This window comes from Numenius arquata, chromosome 1 (genome assembly GCF_964106895.1).
Source record: "Numenius arquata chromosome 1, bNumArq3.hap1.1, whole genome shotgun sequence".
Taxonomy (NCBI): domain Eukaryota; kingdom Metazoa; phylum Chordata; class Aves; order Charadriiformes; family Scolopacidae; genus Numenius; species Numenius arquata.
Genome location: NC_133576.1, coordinates 85,724,996 through 85,746,011, shown reverse-complemented (window position 1 = coordinate 85,746,011; position 21,016 = coordinate 85,724,996). Strand labels below are relative to the sequence as shown.

The window sequence follows — 21,016 nt, the reverse complement described above, 5'->3', positions numbered from 1 at the left end:
TCATGATATTGCTCTATGGCTCCTCTCTGATAAGTGAGTCTCCAAGTTGATGGGCTTTTATCTCTTCTGTTGGCCTTTTTCACTTCATCCTGGGCCTGACATCTCTGTGTACTTTTGACAAAATATCACACTTTTCTACAGTACTCATAAAAAGCACTGCAATAAATCCTTTAAAACTGTAACTTTGGATTTTACTATCAAATACTTAGGAACAGAGTATTTTTCTTTCTGCCTAAGAAGAGACTGAATTCACCTTGCAGGAATTTTCTTCACTTCCCCCATTCAGTTCTTTACAGATGCTTGTCTGCAGGAGGGAATTTATGGTTTTGTCCCTTGCTCTCCTCTCCTAGGGTGGCATGAATTGGCCGGGCCAAGGACTGCCCTTCTTGTTTCCTCCTCATTCTTCTCTGCCTGATGCACAGAAGCATCCTGCCTTCTCCCTCCTTTAAATGATGGACTCATCCTTGTACTAGCTCTTCAGCTCAAGTATTTATGTGTGCAACAAATAACTACTGAAAAAAAAATAATTACGGGGCTCACCCCAAACTTGGCGTTACAGAGAGTAATACCGCCGAAGAGTATCTTTTTTGACTTCTTGCTAGCAGGCAATTTGTAATTTTGGGGCTAGGAGCGGCTGGATTCGTGGAGAGGAGGAAGTTTTCGAGGCTGTGGGTGCTTTTCCTTCCTTCTGCCAGCAAACAGTGATCCACGCCAGGATTTGCTTTCTGCTCCTGTATTTCGGCGATGCAATGTGTAGCACGTTTCTCTGTGTGTGTGTGTGTGTGTGTGTGTGTGTGTGTGTGTGTATGTGTGTGTGTGTGTGTTCGTGTGTGCGGCTCTCCCTCGCCGTGTCTGTCTCCAGGATTTCTCCCTGCCTGGCTCCGGAGGCTGCTCCAGCGCTGCGCGGAGCAGAGGTTTCCCAGGATCCCGTAAATACAGGCACACAGCATCCAGTGCACCACACGCATGCACACACACACCCCGCACACACACACAGACAGACACACAGGCACGCACGGAGCCGCTGTCCAGTCCATCCCCACGCCGGCTGCTTTTCCCACCACCTCCAGCCTCGCAGAGGCGGCGGGCGCAGCTCCGCGGCGGATCGCGCTGCCGCCGGCCCGGGACTCCGCTCGCAGCAACGCACCCGCGGTTCCAATCTTCACAACCTGCAACCAGATTTTCACCCCTTTTTTTATTTTCTTTTTTTTTTCTTGTTGTTGTTTTTGTTTGGGGTTTTTTTTGTTGGGTTTTTTTGTTGTTTTTTTTTGGCGGGGGGCGAGACCGCTTTGCATTTGAAGAAGGAGCCGGGGGGGGTGGTACAAGGCTGCCGCTCTCCTGCCCCCCTCCGTGCGCGCATGTGTGTGCCTGCGCGCCCATCTCCCCCCCGCCTCGGAAAAGTTTGCCTGGGTGGCCGGGGGGCTCCCGGGCCGCCGCCCCCGCAGCCGGGGGGCGCGGCGGTGGCGCGGCGGGGCGGCGGCGGCGCGGGACTTGCGCGTCGCGCCATGCCGGCGTCGCAGGGGGCTGCGCGGCGCTGCGCCCCGGCGGGGCTGTCGCTGCTCCTGCTGTTGCTGCTGCCGGCCGCGGCCGCGGGGACGGAGGGCAAAGCGCGGAGCTGCGGCGAGGTGCGGCAGGCGTACAGCGCCAAGGGCTTCAGCCTGGCCAGCGTGCCCTACCAGGAGATCGCAGGTAAGGGGGGCGAGCGGAGCGGGGCGGGAGGCCGCGGAGCGAACGGGGAGGGGGGTGGTGAGGTGTTGGGGCTGTGCGCCCGGCTGCGCGCACCCTCCGCGGGAGCGGGACCGGGAAGTCGCCGCGTCGTCTGGAGCGGTTTTGCCGGCACTGGTGGCACCCGGGGGCTTCCCGGCGGGGTATGTGGGGGGGTGTATAAATAGATGAATAGATAAACATAAAAACTAAGGAGGGGATTAAAATAGAATAGGAAAAAAAAAAGGGGGGGGGGACGCGGGCGAGCCTCAGCCGCGGTTCTGTTCGCCGGCAGAAACTTCTTGAGAGTTGGAGCCCGGCTGCGAGAGGCAGCAAGCGGTTCCGCAGTGGCTGCCGCCCCCGCTCTGCCGCCCTGCGCGGGGGAATAACTTTGCCCGGTGCCAGCGGGGACAGGGCGGAGGAGGAGGAGGGTGGGGAAGGCGGTCCTGCCCTCCCTCTCTCACCCCCCCGGACCCCGCCGCGGCCGCGGGGGCCAGCCCAGCCGCGCACCCCCGGGCCGGGCAGCTCGATCCTCGGAGGGGCGGCCGGGTGCCTCCGCTGCAGCCCAAACAGAGCAGAGGCTGGGGAGAGACACCCCCCCGACACACACACCACCACACACGCACCCTGCTCCACCGCCCCAGACACCGGGCAGCCCGGTAGTGAGCCCTTCCTTCTGCTGAAACATGCCTACAACAGGTTATTTCTCAGTCCGCCCACGAGAGTGTTGGGGTTGTTTTTTCTTGTGATTTTATTTTCCTGCTTTTCCTTACAACCTTATCCATATTGCGTCTTGGGGCTGAATGAATAAAAATATGTCCCGGGCTGATAATCCTTTAGCAATGAGAAAGCACGACACGAAGAGAGAAATGATACGGGAAGGCATGAGCTTGGGCTGCTTAAATTGGACTGCTCAAGCCCTCGGGAAAGGTTTCCGCTTTGCCACTGGCACTTTGCTGTTAGGTTCTGGTGTTTGTAGAGTGAATTAGATGCCCCTCGGTTTGCTTGCTTCCTTTTAAAAGTTGGGAGCAGTGGATTTATCTTCCTTGAGGTGAAATAAAGCCACAGTTATTCACTGTGCAGTATTTAGCACTTTACAGGAGGAATGATAAATGTGGAAAATCTCAGGACAGCGAGGATGTAGTTCATAAAAATACAGGGAAGGTTGTTCCACGTTACCAATGCAGAACAGACCAGACTTCTGCACAGCCACGTTGCTTCCTTCGGACAACATAGGTCTGACCCACTGACGTCCTTTAGGATAAGGCAGGAGAGTAAAGGGCCTGTGCATTTAACTGCTCCACAGGCACTGTCATCCCTCAAGCTCACCGATTCTCTGGTCTTTCTGTGCTCTTTTTTAAATATTTCTCTTCAGGTTGCTCATCAGTTATATTAAATCATGAAATCTCTCCTGTGAGCCACAGATCCTTTGAATATGCAGTCATGCTTTCCCGTCGCATACTGTTACTCCATCTGCTTTGAGACAGGGTGGTAGGATATGCCCTGTCCCAGTTTAAAAAAAAAAAAAAAAAAGAATAATTTTCAGTGAATTTCAGACTTCTAGTAACTTTGAGTAAACACTTGTTGCTTTCAGCTCACAGAGAAGTTTTATTGTCTTATTTCTTTTTTTTTTTAATGTACGTTGCAAAGTTGCCATGCATTTTTTAAGGAATCCCAGCATTTGCAACTTTTTGCTAACATCTATCAGTACAGAAAGATTTGTGATAGCTAAATGTTCAACAGTAGTTAAATCCAAAGCTACTCTTCAGTTTCCTGCCAGGCTTCACAAGTAATATCTACTTTTATGGTTAAGAAGTGCATGATTTATGCAGTGATGAGTTATTTTTTTCTGAGCTTCCTATTGCCAGTTGTTTGTTTTCTTTGTGTGTTATCTGCCTTATCTACGCCTGTTGACGTATCAAAGGGTGAGCAGTTCTGTGTGTAGCTGTTCAAGCTGCTCAGCTTCCCTACTGGAAGACTAGGATTGCTTTAAGGTGCGTTTTGGGCTGTGTTCTGCTCGTACGGTGTCGAGAGGCTGTGTAGTAACTCTTCATGCAGCATATGCTCTTGTTAATGTGAAAGCGACGTATTTGCAACCCGGTGCAATGTTGGGAGTTTAATTAAAGAAACCAACGTGCAGGTTTCAGAGTAGTTGGGTGTGTTTTTTTTTTCATTCTGTCTTTTTCCACCATACTGACTTGGTTAAGGAAGCAATTTGTTACTGTTATGACAGAAGTGTAGTCTGTCAAATGCCTCATGTTTTAAGGAGTTCAAAGAACTTTAATTACATTCATATTTCTGAACAAACAGGGTGTTTTTGAAAGATTTTGCATCGGTGCCTTGATAATATGATGGAAAATAGTAATACGCATTATAGTTTATGTGTTTTGACTTAACAGTAGTTGTATGTTTTCATTTGTCACTTGTTTAAAAGCTGCTTTCTAGCTAGGACCGTTGAAACCTGATAAACTGAAGAGGTAGTATATATGTACTGATGCAAAGTGTGTATGTACTGATGCAAAGAGCTGAAGAATCTGTTTAAATTAGAGAGGCTATGAAAACAGAGGTACCCCCCTGTTGAATGGAGGTGTTAAGTCAGAATTGCTAGATAACTTTTATATTATTTCTACTGGCACTCACTTTTGAATGGAGAAGGTAGAAACCACAGATTTAAAGATCAGTCTGGTTTTGCACTGTAAGGCAAGGTTTTCCTAGTTTTTTTGTTGCATGTGAGATGTGCTGAAGTTCATAATAATGTGATTATGGTTGTCTGCTATGCTTTTACAACAATGCTAGATCGTTCAATGTAATTGTATAGTACTTTAGAATCAAACTGCTGTGCTTAATGTCTTGTCTGATCACCAAATTCTGATGCTGTGACCTACACTGGAGTACAGCATATAAAGCTGGCTTCCAACATAAGTTGTCGAAGTCAGTCCTTAGTAAAGGAACTTTGTCTGGGAACGGGAGAAGGAAGGAAGATTGAAGTATGCATAAATACTCTGCTGTGGGCCTGCTTCTGCGCATCAGCATATTCAGGGTGGGTAGCAATAGCTTGTGGTGTGCGCTGGGCTGTCCTTGTAAAATCTACCCTCTCGTAAAGCTGCTGTGGAGTATCTTGCACGTGAAGAAGAGTTGAACTGTCAGACTCACGCTGCCGTGCCCCAGCACTTGTGAGCACTGAGTGGAGCTCCTAAGGACTTGGCAGGAAATGTTTGGTGTAGGAGAGTCTGTCACTTGAAAGTCAATACCAAAGAGAAAAGTCACAGCACATAGCTGTTAGCATTACTTGTTTAACTCCAACCATGCTTTCAATAACTTACAGCATCTTAGGGGAAGCCATGAAAATAAAACATCAAAGTTAAAGGTGGAGTGTGTCCTTGCCTCAGAGTTTTCTGAATGAAAGTGTATGTCTGATTGATTTGTGCCTTTCCTCTTCCAGTGTATTTAGAGATTTTGAAATGTGAAGGGTGTGGGTTTTTTGTGCATTGTGGTCTTGTTTGTGTTTGGCTTTTTTTCTTTTTTTTAACTAGATGCTGAATAATAGTGTATTTAGAGAAAGACTAGAAATGTTCTGGTTGGTAAAGCATCCAACTGTAAAGATGTTGAATTCTAAATACTGCGTAAGAAGTTAGTGAGCTTTGCTCTCTTGTGCAGATGACGAACGGCGTGAGATTCTAGCAACACAGAGACAGTGTAGTGAACGTAACTGAAATGAAAGCAGAAGCAAACCCTTCATTTTGAAGGTCAGGAGTCACTTGAAATTGTACTTTGATGAATGGGCTTCATACCGGCATAATACAGAGGTGTTGACTGAAGAAAGCTAGCAAACATAACACAGTTGCTTGTAGCTCTAAAGTGGTAATAATAATAATAATAATAATAAACCCTCTGTAGTCACTCATGCAATTGAGCTATTAGTCCATGTCAGATGTTCCCAAGATACTCCTTCTGAATGTTTTGCTTTCCTTTAAGTAGCTTTAAAATGTAGTGATAGATTGACAGGAGAGCAGTGGAAAATCCTCCTGACCGAGCCTGTATCAAAGCACTTGTTAATTAATGTCTTCTTTTACTCTTTCTCTGCTGCTGTCACAGAGAGTTGTGTGAAGAAAGTGCCTGCAGAGCAGGAGGCAAACGGGGATTCACAGGCCCCTTGTGTGGTTGGTTGTCTCAGAAGTGTAAAGTAGGAATAGCCTTACTGAAATCAATAATATAATTGATGCAAATTTGTGAAAGTTGAATGGGATCATTAGAGATTAGTCCACTTCTGATCTCAGTGATGACAATGAAGATGGACATGGAATTTTGTGTAAACTTTGCACTTCTTTTGTTTTGGCACTGTAGTAGCAGTACCCTCCACCCTGTGTATGCCCTCTCCTCACTTCTCTTTGCAATTTCAGTAACTGGAGCAGAGGCTCTCTGGTCACCCTCCCTTACGGCCTCCCTAATATTCCCGTTGTGAGTACACAGTGCACGCTAATAAACCTGCCTGTTCATTTAGCTAGGAAGATGTACAGCTTTTTTTCAGACCTGGCTTTGCTATCACTTTTGTACATATTTATTGGTTTGTGTGTGACTGATGCCATTAAAGGGAATACAACTTAACGTATGCACATGTAAAGCTAAAGGTGCTCTTTGAAAGCCCAGGGCCTTTGAGGAGAAATAGCATGTTTTTAATGCTTATAAATAATTCATTTTTTACTGAGAATTTTAAATCTCAGCATCTGGAGTTTCCTGATGTGACTTTATGGTAGAGTATCTTGGACAGAGAGACTTTAAAATATAAAAGGCGATGCTTTGATAGTTAGTGTACTGTTGTATTTCAGTGTATTGTACTCTAATCATCTTTTTTCTTTCTGTCATCAGTCTGATTTTTTATCAAGCAGCATACCTAAAGCTATAATATTTTCTACACTTCTAAGTGCTAATGTGTTAAACTGCACTAATTCTGTATTAATACTTATTTCATCATATGCTATTGTGAAATACTCCTGAGATTAGGTGGTGTTCAGACACCAGAGAGGTCAAGCACTATGTTAAAAGCTCAGGCCATTCTTTTTATATTGCTGCAATAAAGAATATATTCATTTCATTTATATTACCACTTGGCTCTCATAAAAGGTCAGTTTCAGCTGAATGTACAATTACTTTCAAATGGCAAATCTTATAACAAGTGATCAACAATAAAAGCTTTTCTGGGTAATTTGTCTTTAAAATTACCACCTGCCATTTCTTTTGAATGACTTGAGCATCTTGCAGTATCACTTGGCAATCTCTGTCTTATTCCCCGCGATACACGTAAGAAAACTATGCATACTAATCTTCCTTTCTGCTTAGTAAAGTAAAAATGTGTAATTACATTAAAGTTTCTAGTTGAAATAACAAGCTTGGTGCTTAAAACTCCATTACGGTATCAAAGTATCAGCACTCCCATTACTAGCAGAATGAAATTACGTTTTCAATGAACTATGACTGTATGCTCCCCTTCATACCTGGTTAATGGGTGCTATCTCCCTGGGAAGGGAACCTTCATTTTGTGGTTTTGACTGTTCATACTACCAAGCATAATTATTTTAGCAGCTTAAATACGTGTAAAAGAATTAACACTTCTCCACAAATTCCTAAGAACAGTATATAAAGGTTGGTGTTTAAAGGCAGAATAGTTATTATGCTAAACAGAGAGAATACATTACAAGAGGCAAAAGGAATTCAAAAGGCGTTGCAGATGGCAGGAAAACATATGCCTGGTAAAATTCTTAGCACTTTATTCCTCCGTATGTAAAAACAGCCTAATTCCTACTGAAACTAGGGTTTGCTTTCTTCGCTAACCGTAGCTACAGAGCTCCTCCACAAAAGCAGCTTCCCTAATGAGAGATTTGTTAGCTCTCGTGACAGGAGGCTGTCGCAAAGACCGCCAGCTCTCTCCCATCAGCTTCCTTCGGCTAACGTGACCTTTTCCTTCCAGCAAAGCGAAACAACGGCATTTTATTCTGTCGAGCGACCGCAAAACACCCCAGACCGAGAGCGTTTGGAGGCAGGTGCCGCCGCATCTCCCCGCGGGAGAGTTCTCTCCCCGGCTCCGCGGGGGCGGCGGCAACGCGGGACCCGCCGCCGCGCCCGGCGGAGCCGCTCTCCGGTCGGCCGAGTCCCCGCTTATTCATTCGTAGTCCCGAGTTACTCATAGCCCCCGGGGAGGGGGGAATTGTCATCCTGCCAGCCCGCTGTAGAACCCTCGGTGCCCGGGAGGAGGCTCCACAGCGCAGCGCTAGCCCCGGGATGGAGGCGGGACCCGCCGGCCGCCGGCCTGGCCCCGGGATGTATTTGGGACAAGGAGCCGCTCTCGGTCCGTCAACAAGAAGCCGCGGTGGGCTGACAGTCCGAACGCAAACAGCGAATTGTTCTCCGGCTCGCCCAGCCTGCGAGGTCTGTCACCTTGGGCTTCTAATGGCCTTTTAACCACGTCTCCAGCTGAGCAGCAGATGTAAAGGGTACCGAGCATCCCTGAGCTGGGTTTTGGTGGGTTTTTTGCCTCCTCAAAGAAGCATTTCTACAGACGCTCGGCTAACAGTGGAGCCTCGAACCTGCTCCTTTACCTGTTGGGTTTAAAATAGCAGGGCAAATCTCCAAAAATATGTGGAAGTCTTGACTGCTTTTAGCAGGTGCCTTGTAGGGCTGTTACATTAGGTACGCTTGCAGAATAACAGAGTCATATCTGTGCGCGTGCATGTGTGTGTGCATGTGGGGGTAAAATCATGGGTTTTACCTGGAGTGGCCTCAAAGTCACTTTTAAGCACTGAAAAAACCTAGAGAAGCTGCACAGTCCCAGGATAGTTATTTGCAAACCAGGTTGAAACTTTGTTTTATGGGCCCCATCTGAAAAACACATGTGCAAACACTCACGAATGCAAACATATGCACAATAAAAAACTACACAGGGCTCAGTTCATATATGTCAGAAAGATCAAAGGCTGAGGCAGCCGCCCTAATCCTACTGTTTGGGGAGTCTAATTAGTTCAAGCCTGATGCTTGTCTAAGCAGTAGGTAATATAACCTGCTCTCTAAGTCAAAAGCTAGACCTCTCTGTTGCCAGAAACAGATTCTTTGTCAGTCTCCGTAGCTATAGCTGTTGCCCTTTGTATGATGGTAGCCACATACTTCTCTGATATTTTGGCTCCATCTCTCTGACTTATGTGTTGAGTTTCTAACATGTTTGAGACTATGGGGACACCCATCTGGCTTTTGTCTGAGTTTGTCTTGGAGAGCAGTCAATGCATGGGATGAAGCTGTTGCACATCTGGGTGTCAGATGGTAGTATGGTATAGCACGAGGATGTGTGTGGACACTGCTATGGTTGCGAGAACTATGGAAGTAGGTAGAAGTGCTCCAGATCTGGCAAAATATAATCTGTGAATGCCTCACTACCATTCTCAACTCATACGTCTGCAGTTGGCTTTTGAGTTACAGTATCCCTTATGACCTTGGAGTTTTCCTTCGAGAGCCCATAAGCAGTATTTAATACAGGAAACTAAAATGACTTTCTTAAAATAATTTTTTAAGAAGTGAAGCATAACATTAGGGAAAGGATCTTTATGCACAGTTATCCTACCAAAGTCCAATGGTGCTGATTGATGGTCACAGCCAGGCAGGATCCCATCAGGTCCTGTATCCCCCATAGGTTCTTTTCAGTTCAGGATTCAGTTTCCTGTCTTCAGGAAATGTAACTCTTTGAGCTGCTCTTCTCTGAATTTCATTTCTCTGGTGATATCAGTAGAGGTAAGATTTTGGACAAAGTGTTGGTATTTATGTGATTGGGGCCTGGAACATCTCTCTTATGAGGAAAGGCTGAGGGACTTGAGTCTTTTTAGTCTAGAGAAGAGAAGGCTGAGGGGGGATCTGATCAATGCTTATAAATACTTAGAGGGAGGGTATGAAGAGGATGGGGCCAGCCTTTTTTCAGTGGTGCCCAGGGATAAGACAAGAGGAAATGAGCACATACTTGAATATAAGAAGTTCCACCTAAACATGAGGAGGAACTTCACTTTGAGGGTGGTGCAGAGCACTGGAACAGGCTGCCCGGGGGGGTGGTAGAGTCTCCTTCTCTGGAGACATTCAAAACCCGCCTGGACACATTCCTGTGCAACCTGCTCTAGGGTTGGCAGGGGGGTTGGACTAGATGATCTCCAGAGGTCCCTTCCAACCCCATTTCATTCTGTGATTCTGTGATTTATGGTTGCAGCATTTGAATCTGGAACAAACATTTCTCTTGCCCAGAAGATGTCACATTGGTCTGTGTTTTGGTTTTGGATAGTCTTTTGTGAACATAGCAGTCTGTGGCTTTGGAATCCAAATATGCAGCTCTAGATAGAGGTAATGAGGCTACCAAAAACCAGACTCGGAGAACTGGGGAGAGAATATAGGGTATGATGAATTGTTGGAGAAGGGACTGTTACTGGAAGGTAAATGAAGCATGAATGGGAGTATGTCTTTCTCTCATTGCTTGAGCCACTTCGCATTCATTGCATTCATTGTTAAGAACCTTCACACCGTTAAAGGCCTAGGAGAATGGAAAAAGACTGGAAAAGTGCTGTCATGATTTCATGCAAGGATTTGGATCAATAGGATGCAAAGAAGGAGAGGCAGAGCAGAGATGCTTCGTTTCTTTTTCTTTTTTTTTCCTTTTTTTTTTTTTTTTTTAATGCCCAGCAAGCATGATCTGTTACCTCACCCACCAAAAAAGATCTTGAAGTTACTCAAGAAAGTATGTGGGAACGTGTGCTTGAAGCCACGATGAGAAAGCAGGGCTGGCAATTTGTTGGTGTCTTTCAGGTAGATGTCTTAGAATTATTATGAAACTGCAAGAGGAAAACTGTCCATCTTTTCTCACATGGCAGCAAAATGCAATGTGCCAGTAGCATAATACTCTTATGGTAAAACTGAGAAGAAACTACCAGCAGCTGAGCATTCTTGGGTACTATCCCCCCTTTTGCACTTCACTTTCTAACTGCATTGCCAAAATTTGAAAAGCCTGTTGTGGTTTCGGCCAAATTTACCAAAACCAGACTGACAGATGGCCCTTCCCCCCCACCCTAGCAAAGAGAGGAGAGGAAGAAATAAGGAGATTTACGAGTTTAGAATGAACTAAACTACTTCAATGAAGAATTAATATTAAAATCAAAAAGAAGAACACAATGAAATAGATACAATATATACAAAACCGTATCAAGCTCCCAGGATGACAATCACGTCACCGGCAGGCACTGGGGAAGTCCCAGACTGGATTCAGTGATGGATGAGAACTAGGTTTCAGCTCTGGAGTCAGGAACACACGGATCGGGATCAAAGGGAGATGAACAGACAGAGTCCTCTCCGGACGTCGGCCATTGCAGGAAGGGGGTTGGCTCTTTGATCCCTCAGCTTTTATACTGAGCATGGGGCAGATGGGATGGAATACCCCAGTTGGTCAGGTTTGGGTCACCTGTCCTGTCCACTCCTCCCCACCGATGTGACCCCTCTACGTTTTTTCCGTTTCTGACCCTCTAAAGGGCAAATAACGAAAATGGGCTGACCTTGGTTGTTATAGCAATAAGTTTAAGCCAGGGCCTCTCTGCATACCATTCCTTGGCATGGAGCACAAACATTGGTCTTATCATTCTGAGAATGAGTAGTTTTCTCCACAATATGCTGTTATTTCAGACAGAAGAGGCCTAGCTAAAATGTACAATTACAGAACAGAAAATGTGTTCTGTTTTATTTCAAACCGGGACAAAGCCATACTATCAAAGTCATCTGTTCTCCAAAGCTGAAGGAGCTGAACATCAGCCTGGGATGAAGGATCATACTAGTGAAGTGCTTTACTACCTTAGGGAAACTCTCTGCTCGTTATCATGGCGGTGTGTGATAGTTAATGTGGTCAGTTTAGTGAGTGTCTGCTGATTTTATTGCACATTGAAATTTGGGGTTTATGAGGCAAATGGATCGGATTATTAGACCACAGTTTTATATACTGCTATTTATTGTTGTTTTCATGTTCTCAATCTTTTCTACACCTGAGGGTACCCATTCCCAGCTATATGCAGCTTTGACATATAAAATAAATTTGTGCATATAATAGTGCTGGAATATAAATTGTTAAAAGCGGTGGCACGACGCTTCTTTGCATGTCATAAGTATCCAGGCATCAGTCATCAGGCTTTGGAAGCTGTTGCACAAAACGTCTTTTAATTTTTGAGTACCCTTGTTTTTAAATGTGTGCTGGTTCCTAAGAAGTTTAAACAATGCAGTGACAAATCAAAGGCAAGAGATGATGACACCCCATGTCCAGTGGATAAACCTGAAGTGTTTTCCATTGTTTCTCTTAAACTGACATAATGTTTCACAGAGAAAGGAGCTGTAAGTACAAACAGTGACTGCATTTTATTTAGTTACACAAAATTTATATATCACAGTGTAAACACATAATATTTATTTCTTCGATATTAGCTTTTGGTTTTACAACTTTAACATATAAGATGATACTGTGCATGAGCAATTTAGATTCCTTGGATGAAAATAGCTGTATATCATTTTGTCTGTCAGTATTATTTGTGTTGCAGAGAAATATGGAAGATACCTTTTGAAAAGTTTCAGATTCAGACCGTATTCTCTTTAACCAGTTACAGTCATTGCAATTTACAGAATTCTTATCTCATCTAAATTTTGCATTACAGGCATGTATTAAAAGCAGTTTCAAAAATGTAAAAGAACATACCAAAGCTGGCCCACAGTAAAAACTTCCTTAATAAAATCTTCTTTTTTTTTTTTTTTTTTTTTATTTTGTGAAGTAGTCTCCTCTGCTAGTGGTCCAGCTGCAAAAAAAAATAACCCAAGGAAGACAGATCATGCTGATCAAAATTGCAAAATAGGTTTTGTTGGCTCAACAGAGCTTTTGGTGTTTCTAACCAGAGAATCAAAATCTAATTTAAAAATGAAGGTACTTAAAAGAATGGTGCAGGGGAGGTTTATTTATTGAATTGGTGAAAAGCCAGGAGCAATATTCCTTGACTGCTGCTGTTCCAAGATGGTCCATCATTCTGGCTATGGGCTGGCAATGAGCACTGTTAATTGAATACCTGGAACATAACTAAAATGAATTGATTAACTACAAACACCTGTCTTTGCAATGTAGCATGGCTGATAAAGTGAAAGGACTCCCAGAAACGGCTTCCTGAAATTGAATGCTGAAACAGTGATTAGCTTGTTCTTAAAGCTGGTCTTCAGAAGTCCCGTACCACTCTTTGAAGGAGAACTCCAAAGCCTCTTTCTTCTTTAATTACTGAGACAGCATACTAAAAGGCATGTATAAATTGACTGTAATCAGATTGGTTGTGGGACACACGCACACTTTTGTGACGAGTTTTTTGAGTTAAAGACCCCCAAACCTGGTTTCTGCCTATCTTCATTGAATGCGGCTGAGGGCAGAATTTGATTGAGAATTAAGAGCAGGTTATTTTACAAAAGTGAGTAAAGTAGTAAATGATCCAAATTCAAAATTACAATTTAATTGTCTGAAGCACTGAAGAAGTACAAAGAAGGGACAGTCCTGTCTGCAAAGAGCTTCTATTTTATATTTATGCCAGTATTTCATCATGAGACTTTCACAATCGTCATGTCGTAGTTATGTACATACTATGTAAATCTTTTTCTGTTACATAAACAACAAATTTAATACAAATAAATACACGGCTTAGTTTTTAATTGTCCTTTTAAAGGACACCAGCTTCATATCCCACTGAGATTACTACAATATTGAGGGATCCTTTGTGGAAGCATCTTTGTACCTTGTTAATTAGTAATTTAGAGTCTGAGTTTGCTTTATAAAGCAGATCCAGCTGGACAATGTAAATCATTGTCTAGAGCACAGTCTACACTCAGTACAGAAACTGGCCAACCACACAATCCTTTCACCTTGTGTACCAAAATCTGGTTACTGGCAAGTACTTGAACATAGGAATACAGCTCATTGCTGAAGTGGAGCTTTTCCATATCTGATGAATGGATTTAAATTTCTCTTCCCTCATGATTTGCCCAAGAGACTATTGCCTTCTCTTCAACTGAGAAGAACGCACAGAAGTGTTACGTCCACACACGTGGACATAACACATGGACATAATACATGTGCTTTTTTAGAAGGTGTATTATAAAACTGTAGATAATTTGTGGATTATATGAAGTTCAATTTTTCTTTCAATATATGCATAGCCTTCTTTTCATTGTTTTTTGCTTCTTTGAGTATTCCAGAGTAATTGCCATTTTTCTGGTGGCAGGATGGTCATTGCCATTGCCTCACGCCTCATGGACCTCTCAAGCTTTTGACAGAAGAGGAAATGCTATGGAATTTCCCTGTCCTTTTTAGCTGAAACACCAGCAAAAATCAAACTCAGGATGAAGAAAATTATATAGTTAAGAGCAGATTTGTCCAGATTTAAGTCTGCAATGCTGAACAAATCCAGTGCAGGTCCACGAACTCCAGTTGGACTAAAGAATCACACATATAACTTCGCTTTTGATTTATATATTTTTAGGTAATATTTTATAGTCCTTTCAGCGTCGTTGTTACAGTTATTGTACAGCATAGACAATAAACCTTTCTAGAAAGACTAATGGAGTTTGCAAATTAGGATCATCATCATAATTTAAATGGATGATATATAAGTGCTAGTCTTTTTGTTCCATTCTGTGACTTGCCTGTTGTCGGGAGATGATCAACCTGTTGCATGCAATGACTCTTCAGATGAGTTGTGAGGAAGGGACTGATGTAGCAGAATAAAACTTCTCAAAACAGTACTTAGAGTCTCTATACCTTTGTGTTTATTCAATTAGAGATACAGAGATACAATCTTAATTAGTTTAAATCAGCAAAATGAGATGAGTTATTCACAAGTTTCAACAATAAGCATCTCGGGAAGATGATAGTAACAGCTAGCAGCCACATTTTCTGATTAATTGATATTTATGTTTTTGACACTCTCATATGAAAGGCAAATTTGTAAACATTACTAATATTTATTCCACAAATATTTGTCTAATTTTTGTTTCAGCCTGCTGTGATCTGCAAGTGCTAATCATTTGAACCCCTTTGGAGCAAAGGTACTTACTAAGGTGTGTTAGATAAAACAGGATCTCAACAGTCAAATTAATTTTTGTTGAAAAAATGTCTTGGTCTAATTTTACGAGAGCGCTGCACGCATGCCTTTCAACAGTGAGGAGCTAGTTTGCAAAGGCAAGCTAAAGAATATAATCTGAATATTTTCTCAGTTGCGTATGGGGTAGGACTCCGTCCTTTTCTTTCTAAATCATTCTTTTCTATTCTGCCAAGATTATTTCATGTTTACACTACACAGACACATACACACCTCTCTTCAGAAGAAGAAAAAATAACAGATAATTCATTTTTAAACATTATTTGCATTTGCTGGAAGGCTTATTGCTTCCACAAAGAGTTTGGCCATCGCTGTATTTACTGATACAGCCCCTTGTTTTTAGGCAGCTTCCTGCTTTGCAGGATAAAGTTTTCATACAGGTGCTTAAGGCTCCAGGGCAAAATCCAGAAGGAGGGTTAGTCACACCAACTGAGTAATCAGCCATGAGTATAACCTAGGGGAAAAGTCCTGCAAGTGAGGCTGATGAGCGAGAGATTTGACGACTCACTCCTCACCTTTTGGGAGAACATCTTCAAGGACCTTTCCAGAGGGATGTGTGTTATCTTTCCTTTTGAAGTGATTCCACTGTGCATAAATAATAGCATGTTCCCTAAGCCAGGGAAGGTGTTTGGTTTTGAACCTGTTTGTTAGCACATCGGAGGATGCTGTTTTGAAAAAGCTGAAACAGTCTCTCTATATCCAGTCCAACAAATGTGCAAATATTTTTGTGCAAGGTAGCTACTGGAAAACAGACTGAAGCCAGCATCCTGGATCTGGAACACCTCTGCTAGGTGAGGGCAGGCTGCACTCAGGTAGATAGTTTCTTCTCTCTATTTCTGCCCAAGAAGTAATTATTGCATGCAAAGTTTTAATAGAAAGGATTGAGAGCAGGTTGTCAAAAATGTTTTTCTTTACCAAGGGAGAACCCTGTCTATAGTAAATCTACTTAAACATAAGGTAGCTTTGAAGTAGGCTGGCATCGCTATTTGATCTTGAAGCTTTCGTTAATAAAAAACGTAATTGACTTGAAAATTGGTAAGCATAGAAGGGGTTTTTTCTCCTTATTTTTTCCCTCTTGAGGAATATTTAAACAATTCCAATTTTCTTCCCATACTGATAATGTTACTTGAATTATTAGTAATCGAATACTAGATTGCAAGCAGTCAGCAATAATCTAAAAGATGTTTGACAAACGCTTTGGTTTTTTGCATAATCTTCCAAGGGATTTAATGGGAGTCTCATTGCTTGGGCCATTTTATCCTAAATTAGGCAAAGTACAGTGAATTGCGTGTTCCTGTCTCCTCATTATGATCTGTCAGTGGTGGTAGCAGGCCTTTTTCCTTTAAGTACTCTAAAGGAACAAACCACAGTGAAAAGAAGCATCTACGCCTTGAACTGTGAGGTTCTGTAGGGGCCAGTTTGGTTTAACACGGTTCTCGGTGTAGGTGGCTGCCGGCTCTTTGGCTTACGGATTCCCAAGTGACCCAACCCATTTTGATACATCAGTTTTTCTCCAAGCAAGTGCACTGCCTCAGAAAGGGCATGTTGCCTGCTCCCACTGAGCAGGATCCTCAAAAAGTGATGCCGAGTCAGTGTAAGAGCCTAAGCAGAAATTTTTTCTGTTTTCTGCAAGAGTAAGTTTTTTGTCAAAGAGCAGTAGGTGTAACACCTGGAAGTGCACATGAATAATATTAAAGGTGAGTTTTGGGGAGGTTGTAGTTCCAAAAATGGGTTGATTCTTCCTCACACATGCACAAACAGAGAGCATTCTTGGAAGATGTTTTTATTTTCCTGCTAGTGGCAGTGGATGGTGGTGCAGAGCAGTTCCTTGTGGATCCCTGATAAAGGGTTTAACATTTTGCATCCTAGAAATATGTGGTTTTTTAAGAATAATAATATATATATATAAAAAAAAATATTCCTTGGAGAGTCTGTAGCAGAAATCTGAGTGTTCTCTGCTAAGATGAAGCGATGAAGCTATTCTCCTTTTAAGGTGTTCCACTGAGGTTAAGGTAGAAGAGAGAGGTCTTGAACATCCCGTGGGGTCTGTCTGTTTCTACTAGAAGTTTTATTTGCTTTCTGAGCCTAGATACAGACTCAGCAGTGGGAAAAACAGCAGCTTTAAAATTTTCTCCTGGGGAAATTGCTTGACTTCAGAAGCACCTCAGAAGGTTGCAAAGGTATCGCTGGCCAACAGGCACAAAATAATTTGATACAAAACTGAGCTCTAAGTTGCTGTTGAAAACCACCAGAATACTGAGTCAGTTTCAGGAAAAAATAGGTTCATTATTTTTTAATTGGGCTGCTTTTCAAGAAATACAGGGGATGCACATCAAAATACAAGAGGTGTTCCAAATATCATACAGTCTAAGGAAATTAAGTTCAAATGAATGCTAAATACCTGACATGATGGATCTATTGGTTGTACACTGCTGACCTTCACTAGTGAGTTTTCCTACATCTTCAAATGTCTTGTGTGAAAAGCAACACAAACATCAATTTAAGCAGTATATAAGTATGAACTGAAGTAAGTACTTAAAATTAAACTTTAACAAGACCAAAACCATTTTGGCAAGATTATTTCAGGGGACAGTTAAAATAAATGAGAACAACTTTCCTTTGTGATTAACACCATTATATTCTCATTCACTGAGGACATTATATTGATGCAGGACTTAAGACAGCAATTTTCAGAGGAGCTTTGTATCAACAAAAAGAGAGAAGCAATAAGAGACATAGAACTAATAGTGTATTTGATTTTCAGAGAAAGCAGGATGCAGAGTGTGCTAGGAGGACCGGAGGAACATCTGCATTGGCTTGCTGCAGAACTGTGATGTGGGCAGATGTGGGAACTGAAGAAGCGTTCTCTTGCAGTTACATAGATAAAACCATGACTGAGGAGGTGGATATTTGGTGGAATGCTGATAGGTAGACTTAAAAGGCTTTCTGAGATTATTTTTTTATTTTCACTTTAAATATGAATTCCCTCCTTATTGCCATCAATCCCAAAAATAAAACTGGAATCCAACCTCCCATGCTAAGACCCTTATAGTAATTGGATAGACGCTTAGTTAATAGTAAACTCAAAAATGAACATGACACATTTATCACCTATCTTTGACTATGTGTTCCTGAGTGACTAACTGCATCAGTCCCTTCCCTTAGTCTCTTCCCTTTCCCTCCCTTAAACACGCCGCAAGTTTTTGAGACCGCCACAGCCCCCACATCTCAAATAATTTGACACAGTCCCAAAATCCTCTTCCCTCTGCACCCATCCTATAAGGAGTCCGTTACCTCTGTAGACAGTTACTCTGTTTCATGTGCACAGCATTCAGGGGAGAGACTCTCTTTCCTTGACTTTTTTTTTTTTTTGTTTCCTGTTAGATACAACAGTCTCATCAACTGATCATACTCCTTGCACAGTCGTAGGAGTAGCTGACTCGGTCTGGTTTGCACTGACTAGGTTACTAGAGGTCCTTCACCTATATTGTTTCCCTGGTCCTTGCCAAGATTTTGTATTTAATTTGTGTTGCTCTTATTATAATATATTATAAAGATTATAAAGATAACCTGACACTAAATACTTGGTAGCTTCACACACAGTCTTTCTTTTTTGTTTCGTTTTAAATTATCTTAATATTCTGCTTCTTCAATTCCAAACTGTAGTTTTATCTGACAGTTACTCCAAAACAGGTATCATTGTGTGTGGTCTTCTTACATTCATGATTTAACCTCCTTTCAGTGTGTTTTCTGTCAGCCTCTGTTGGGAGTACTTTTTTACCTTGTCAGGCACAAGTTTGGTTTTATCTGTATTTCAGGAATCATCTCTTCATATGGGAATATGATCCATCATTGCAGCTGTTCCTAAGCGGTGTTGCTGGTTTTACCAAAGTTTATGTCAAAACTCTGGGGGATTTTAGTAGGGCCAGGACTTCTTTCTTTGCCCAGAATTTTCTTTCCTGGATTGCTTGTTTTGGGAGATTTTAGTTATTTGCTCAATAGTTAAACTAATATGCAAGGGACTTTTTATGTTTGGGAAGGGGACTCCCTTCAGTCTTTGTGAAGGAACAAAGTATTGAGGAGCAAAAGCACAAGGCACACAACTTTGCTTCTGAAGAGCTAAGTGAAAGTAGAGGAATACAGTCGAAGTTCAGCAATATCTGCAAGAACAGAACAAAGAGTAACTAAAGTAATCTTTTGTAACTTCAGTGTGTGTGTTACTATAGCAGTTTTGCTTAAATTTTTTACAGCACCAGAATCTTGTTTACAAACTAATTTTATGACCTCTCTGTACTTAGTCCCTGTATTTCATTCTTAGACTATGACACTTAGAACCAGTAAGTTCCCGTCCTTTGTCAAAAGGGATCTGCCAAGCCCTGCAGCCCACTTGCAAATGATGTGGAGTGGCCCAGGCAGGGATGTCCCACCTGACCAGCAGCTCAGGAGCCCCAGGCTGGCCAGCTTGGCATGCATGCATACATAAGTGTGTTTCTGAACTTCACAGAATGTTAGGAATTTAACCTTAAAACACCCTTAACCACTCCAGTGCAAAATATCTTTACTAAGGTTGAATAATAGCTCTTCTCTCCTTACTCAGTAGTTTGATAATGTGTGGAGAATAATGCTGTGCTGTGGAGTATAAGAGGGTAACAGATCGGTCAGAATTTGGATAGGACATCAAATGAAGATGTTAGGAATGAGAGGTTTATTACATTATTTTCCTCACTTTTGAAGGAGAGAGGAGTACTAATAGCATGCAGCAATATAGTTGTATTTTTACTTCTCGATCATCGGCACTTTAGGAAGAATATAGATGAAGGACAAAACAAGAAAAAAGCAGTAGCAGTGGCAGAATGTGTTAAAAAGGCACTGTCTTTGTCATCCTGCTGTAGTCAGAAAAGTCAAAATGCACTTCAGAATACAGGAATAAAAAATGACAGCCTGCTAGACTGAAGCCTGACAAAATTGCTATGAAAATAAGCTAGCTCCAAGCAAAACATTGCTCATCTACCATTTACCATGATATTGACTTTTAAGATAAAAAGTATGATACTGTATTTGGGGAGTGAAAAATTAATTTTTTCATTAGCACGGTAATTTTTAATGCCATTATTTCATAATTACTCCACCAAGTTTGGAGCAGAGATGTCTAGCATTGCCAATAGCTTTTTCATCCTGTCGAATAACACTGAAAAATAATCAGCGTAATCAAATCCGAATGTAAAACTAATATGAAATAGTGCCAAAGTTTTGACTTATGTTTTAAACAGACACATGAGCTTTTTAAAAAAGATTCATTAAAAAAAAAAAAAAAGTATAAATGCTCTCTTTTTATTACCAAGAGGAAAAAGTGGAGTTTTTGATCCAAAGGAGACAGTTTCAGAATAGTGTGTGAAATAAGCCATTGCTACTTAGAAGTGTGGAACACAAAGACAAATGCAACCTCAGTCTACCTCAGGTCTGTGCAAGCACATAGTGTGTGGCACCACAGGGCTAACTGATGTGTTTACTGCTACTTTAATCTCCCCTCCTGGCCTGCACATGGCCAACAGGCATGAATTTTATTTGTGGACATTTTTTATGTTAACTGTGGTTTTAGTAACAGTGAATAAATCCAAATTTTAGGAGAGAAACGCCAAAACAAGATTTTTCTTTAACTGTGGAAAAAAAAAAAGAATTTAACATGGTGGAGCATATTGTGATTATAACCTGAACCCATGTGATGTGAAAAGTATTGCATCAGCAAAATTATTCTAACATTATATTCTGGGGATAACAGTAAATCGTTGTGGTATTCCCCACCACCTTGTTTACCCATGAATAATTTGCCTTTATAATCATGATATAAAAAATACATGGTCAAAGTACAGCTATTTTACTAACTCAGGTAGGCAGAACAGCCTGGAGCTCTGCTTTTTGGAATCATGCTATATATCTGTAGAGCAAGGAAACAGTTTATTTAAAAATGAAAAATCCACTTACTCATTCCTTGCAGAAAGTTTGAAGTTACTATCAATTCAGATCCTGGGCACAAATGATACATATGCACATACTGAACCAGGTACTGTGATCGCTATTGTTTAAAACTATTTCTTACATTACAATTCATGAGCGGATTTTGGTAGAAAAAGGCT

At 42.0% G+C, this 21,016-nt stretch overlaps 1 protein-coding gene across 1 annotated transcript in view; it reads left to right on the top strand.

The window, feature by feature from the left end:
* Positions 1–1,358: 1,358 nt before the first annotated feature.
* The window catches only part of GPC6 (glypican 6), a 771,666-nt gene continuing 752,008 nt past the window's right edge, over positions 1,359–21,016 (top strand). The window contains exon 1 of the mRNA XM_074168620.1: positions 1,359–1,689. Within this exon, the coding sequence (XP_074024721.1) occupies positions 1,359–1,689 (331 nt within the window). The remainder of the gene's footprint in view (positions 1,690–21,016) is intronic.